Source organism: Lipophrys pholis (genome assembly GCF_963383615.2).
Source record: "Lipophrys pholis genome assembly, chromosome: 19".
Lineage (NCBI taxonomy): Eukaryota > Metazoa > Chordata > Actinopteri > Blenniiformes > Blenniidae > Lipophrys > Lipophrys pholis.
The window spans coordinates 12,570,055-12,575,678 of NC_137647.1; the positions used below are offsets into that span (position 1 = coordinate 12,570,055).

Consider the following 5,624-nt stretch of genomic DNA (forward strand, 5'->3'; position numbering starts at 1 on the left):
TACCCTTTTTCTGTTTTCTGAGGGTTGTTTTTTTTTTGTTTTTTTTTTTAGATTGTTTTTTCTTCTGTGGATGGAAACTGAATATATTCAGACTTTTGTTTGGGCAAATGTAGGAGTTGGAAGATGCTACCTTTGACTTTGATAAACAGGGATTTGCATTTTCTTTCTCTTCTGACTTGGTAGAACAAACATTTGGTTACTCAAAAGCATAAGAATTTCTTATATCAACTGTTAGTGGATATTTTTGTGATTTGTAGCTCCAAAGTGGTTCACTTTGTTCTCACTCAAATCATTTTGTACTAAAATGTCCCATAAAAGATGAAGACCACAGAGATAAAACATATTACTCAAATGTTAATTTGGCAAACTAGGATTGCAATCTCATTAGTTATGCATTAATTGGTATGTTGAATGTGTTAAGGTGAGCACACCATTATAGAGTGTTTTTGTTGTAGTGAGATAATCAAGGGCATACTTCATGGGACCCATCATCATAATAGCACGGCACCTTTTTAAATGTTGCGCTTTCGTTATGTGTGAATGAATAAATATGTATTCACACGTGTATTATTCAAGTATCACAATTTATTACAAAAACTAGAACTTTTTTTTATCATCTCTCTGTGTTGCCATGCTTTAAGCATATAACAATACTGTATAAAATCTCAACCTAAAAGTAGGATAGTAAAAGCAAAGATCATAGATGCTGACGCAGCATTACAGAAGTTAAGACATGCTGTTACTGTACAGAGAAACATTCCCACTGAATTACAAGCATCTGTAAAACGCGCCATTGTCATCAATGAATTGCATTTTACAATTAACAATCTGACTCGATCCCATTCGAAGTGTAACAAGAAGAAACACCTTTTTTGAAATAAGTTTTTTTTTTTTTTTTTCTTTTCTTTTTTTTCTTACAGGAAAAATAAATACAGATGCACAAACACTCTGCAAATGATAATGAATGTGCTGAGATTCTTTTCAACAGCCCAAAGGCACTCAGGCTCGAATGTTGGCAATAAAGTTACGTCATTCTTCACACAAACATCACGTCAAGCAGGTGGTGGGAGGGAAAGAAGTGTGTTAGAGAAACAATGCGGTCTAATGTCATAAACTCTTGAACTCATTCTCGTCCACCTCTGCCCCTTTTCACAGTGAAAATCCCTGGCAGCCAAGACCGAAAAGACATTTGAGGAAGTCGATCGTTTTCTTGAACTGTGTGACATCTCCTCTCTTGCAAAAAAAAAAAACTACATGACCTCTGACTGAACTTTTTGATGCTGACCTGTCATTTTGCTCTCCAAAAGCGTCCTCTGCTCTTTGGAGGAGGGATCAGATGCTCTCTCTCTCTCTCTCTCTCTCTCTCTCTCTCTCTCTCTCTCTCTCTCTCTCAAGAAACAGCGAGTAGTCCTGGCGTGGTTTCAAGCACCACAGGATGCTGCAGTGTTACTTTTCAGTGATCAGTCCCATGTGAGATTCTGGTAGAAAATCTATCAAATTGTCCACAAATGATGTTTTCAAATATCTATAACAATTCCAGATGCTAGTCACTGAAACGATCTCCTCAAGATCTTTCAATTTTTTATTTTTTTTTTAACGGATGCCGTGACAACAGTGGCTTTAGCAAACATGTTTTATTTTCTTCTTTTCCCTGCAGTTCAGTTGAGCTGGCGACAAGCTTCAAATGTCCACTTCGAGGCGCCTCCGTAAATGTCAAGGCTCGTCTCCATCCATGCAAAAACGTTGCCCACTTGAGCTTTGCTACTGCAAGTTGCTAGATTGTAAATCTCTCCTACGGACAGTTTACGATCCCAGATGTGAAAATTTGCCAGGTCTCCAACAAATGCTTGCGTGGCATCAAATCCTCCACCGAGTGTATCCTACGGTAAAGACAAATAGACTTGGTTAAGGATGATGGCACTGTTGTATGGACAGGATGAAAATCTGCTGCAATCCTCTTGATTGATGTCTTATTCAAACACACACAAGGGATATGAAAATCTCACACTTGCTATGGAAAAGCTAAGAACGGGCCTGATTAGTTAATTTTTGGATCTGATTTGGATTAAATACACATTATTGAACTAGAAAAATATCCTGACTGGAAAACAATCAAACTGAAGTTGCTCTTTACCTGCTCTTGACCGAGGATCAGTAATCCCTGTGGTTTGATAGGATGATATGGAGCTAGATTCTCTCCACTCCCCCTCTTGACACCATCTTGGAAAGCCTCCCACACACCATCACGAGTTGTCCACGTCACACAGATGTGATGCCACTTCCCATCATTGATAAGAAATGGTAACTTTGCCACCTTGAATGGGGTCAATCAAAACATTTATTAAAATCTGTGGCAACAGAGAGATTTAAGATTCTGGGGGGGGGGGGGGTCCTATAGTTTCATTCATACCTTGTCATTTATTAGTATCTCCATTGGGTTGTTTCCCCATTCTATGAGGACCAACTCATTGGCTTGTCCAGGAACTGCATAGGAGAAAGGTGTGCCCACTCCTGGGGAGGCGTTGGATTTGAGCCACATGCACACTGTGAGCGCATACATTTCTGGCAAACTCTTCTTCACTTTCGCATACATGTAGTTGGTTCTCAGTGGAAAAGTGAGCTGGAATTTATCCAGGGGCCTGTTTTCTCTTTGACCTGCACACAAGATATTGGAATCAGTCTTCGATAGACACATTGGAAAAGTCAGCATCTGTGTATTTTACTATGTTTTCATATATTTAAACACTGATATGTCATCCCAAACGGGCATATCCCGGGGATTTACATGGGAATTACACGTTACACAACAAATCCACTACTGCTACAGTCCAGATTTGTTTTAATCTCGCATGTTAAACCCATCACATGAGTAGATGCGGTTAACCATCCCCTTTACTTTTTCTTTCCCCTGTCAGAAAAAGCGTGTTCACGCTCCTCGCCATCAGATGAGTCCCAAACTGAGAAGCGCACCGTGGTCTGAGTTCTCAAATGGCTCAGACGGAAAATGGAGGGAACGGGACGCTTTCTGCATGTTTGAAAAGATTTAATCTGCAAGAATTAGAGCAGGAAACCACCCAATATCTGGCTGCCGCAGCTTTGTGAGGATGAGTGCATCATTAAATCGTATGCTGAGGTCATTAAAGACCATTATAAAATTGGATCGGAATATTTCCTCTCGTCTTTCCGTTCTGTGCGCCCTCCAATCAAATCATTAGACTGCATCGATCCTTGTGATCATAACCCTGGTCTTGGTCGTTTTTGGCACTGCATGTACAACGACGCTGAGCAATTCTCACTTTTTTTGTGTTGACGCGTTAAAAAAAACGACCCAAAACTGATACCACCTACCTTTTTCCAAGTCGGTGATTCTTTGGTGGAGGGACGTCAGGGTGGACTCCACTCGCTGAGCAATTCTCACTTTTTTTTTGTGTTGACGCGTTAAAAAAAACGACCCAAAACTGATACCACCTACCCTTTTCCAAGTCGGTGATTCTTTGGTGGAGGGACGTCAGGGTGGACTCCACTCTCCCACGCTGCTCCGTCTCATTCCGGAGTCCGGGCTTTCCCTCCTCGATGCTGTTCACTCGGGACAAAACCTGCTTCTCCAGATCGTCAATTTTACTCTGAAGCAGGTCTTTGAGGCTGTTTGCCTGCACCGAGTTGTTGCTTCTGCTGAATTGCTACAAGAAAGAGAAACGTATTGGGTTAAGAGATAGAGTAAGGGATAACTTTTACCCTAAAAGGTTAGCGCACTCCAACTGGTTGAAGTTCATTTATTGTCAGACTGTAAATCAATTAATTGGTTGTAATTATCGTATTAGTAAAGGTGCGCGCTTTGCATTCAAGTCGACTGAGCTTTGCGCAGAGTCGCCCAAAGTATTGAGATAGTAGCTGCCTACCTCCAGATTTTCTAATCTCTGCTTCAGCGACTGCAGAGTCTGTGATAGTTGCGTCAAAGTGTCAGCAGGCCCCCTCGACACATCCCCCATTGTGTTTTTGGTCCCACCGTCTTTCCTCCGGCCCCCGGGACGCGCGTCCCCGGGCTCGATCCCGCTCTGGCTCTCGCACCGAGCCAACTTTGAGGTCAGTTCCCTGATAGTCTCTTTTTGGTTCATGATAGTTTCTTTTTGCTGCAAAACGGTCTCCCGCAGCTGCATGACAGTGGTCTTCAAGTCATCCCCCGGCACACTGTTCTGCAAGGTGGCTGCGCAAATGTCCATATCCTTGGGCACGGACGTGCAAATGAACTGCGTCTGTCCGCCAAAGTCTTGGGAGGAACTCTCCCAAAACACGTAGAAAAATAGAAAAAGTCTCCAACAAATTCCTTTCTTGGTAGACTGCATGTCGGCGTCGGAGCTGGCTTGCGTTTAGTTTTGGTTAACGAGCCGCAGTGACTGCGCGCCTGTGTCCTCCTTGTTGTTGTACTCCGCCTGTGCCGCGCGGCCGTTTATATAGAGCGCGCGCGCCTCTGCGCAGAGCAGGTTCACTGCATCACGACCGGAGGGGAGGGAACCGTGCTGCCCCTCTTTAAACCACTCCACAAGCAGCGTCACAGTCGAGAGATGAAACAGATTTTGCGCTCAGGCTTCCACATGGTAAATCTTTCATCACTTCGACTATTTGTCATTTCTCGCCGTGTATTATTCATCTGGAAAACGCAGATTTGTAGGCGGTGGAGAGGGGTGTGCCTGGGTGGCGGGGTGCCAGGAGAGCCAGCTGTGTTTGTTTTGTTTTTGGGTTGCGCCGAAAAGTCGCACTCAACTGTGGGTGGATGCAGATCAGAAGTTGCAGCAATTTGCGGTCGAGTCCCCGCAGTTTCAGCACCGAGGACAGCTCCAGCCACATCACACCCGCTCCGAGCCGCTTCTCTGCAGAGGCTGCGATCCTTCTGCCCGCTCCACTACTCACCTGATAATACTCGGTGAATTCAGACAGAGTTAAATAGTTTTTCTTTAAAAGTATTTATTTCTGATTTCTCAGCTGTACATTTAAAGGGAGTCCTGTGTTTTTATGGCCAAACTCACAGACTTGTAAACATTTCCCACAAACTTGCTGTGGCAATATTCTCTTCATAACACCGCTATAATCATCTCATTTATTCAGTTTCTAAAGTGATAATCTCTCCCAAAGCATTTTGCCTTCTCTATTATTCAGGGAACACAAATTGTACTGGGTTTTTTTTTCATTGTCCACTTGCATGGTGCGCCAGAAGTGAAAACATAGAAGGAAAAAAAACACATTCCAATATGTAATGAAAGCATTTTATCTCTCGGAGGAAAATTGGTTTCTTTGTGAAGGTGAGAAGAAGGGAGAGTACAGCTTGAGATACAAAAGTCTGTATGTGACAAAAGGATATTAGGTAGGGGAGGTGAAAAGGGTCACGGCGTAATTACTCTCATCCATACTAGGCCTCTAAAGCTAAATGGTTCATTGCTGCAGGTGCACCTTTTCACAGGCCAGAAATGAGCACTAAATGATTAAATTGTTGTCAGGCATAAGAACCTCCTTTTAAAAGCTGCAAAATCTACCAAGAACACCATTTAAGAGATGATGCATTATAACATTTACTGTAACGGTTCTATTAGTGGGTGGAAGCAATTTAAATCATTTTCATCTCATTCCAT

The 5,624-nt window shown here is 42.8% G+C and overlaps 1 protein-coding gene across 1 annotated transcript; it reads right to left on the reverse strand.

Moving 5' to 3' along the window:
* Positions 1–566: 566 nt before the first annotated feature.
* Positions 567–4,557, reverse strand: nptx1l (neuronal pentraxin 1 like). Its single transcript, XM_080487100.1, has 5 exons — positions 3,900–4,557; positions 3,473–3,680; positions 2,411–2,655; positions 2,135–2,314; positions 567–1,880 (listed from the first exon to the last, which is right to left on the reverse strand). Exons 1-5 carry the CDS (start codon positions 4,341–4,343, stop codon positions 1,659–1,661), a joined length of 1,299 nt encoding a protein of 432 aa, XP_080343226.1. The 5' UTR covers positions 4,344–4,557; the 3' UTR covers positions 567–1,658.
* Positions 4,558–5,624: the final 1,067 nt, after the last annotated feature.

What these genes read in the sequence shown, in the direction of transcription:
- nptx1l (XM_080487100.1), bottom strand. Translation starts at nt 4,343, where the DNA reads ATGCAGTCTACCAAGAAAGGAATTTGTTGGAGACTTTTTCTATTTTTC. An exon ending in AATCACCGACTTGGAAAAGG is followed by an intron (nt 2,656 to 3,472) that starts GTAGGTGGTATC and finishes TCTTGTGTGCAG; the next exon opens with GTCAAAGAGAAAACAGGCCC. An exon ending in AGATACTAATAAATGACAAG is followed by an intron (nt 2,315 to 2,410) that starts GTATGAATGAAA and finishes ACCCCATTCAAG; the next exon opens with GTGGCAAAGTTACCATTTCT.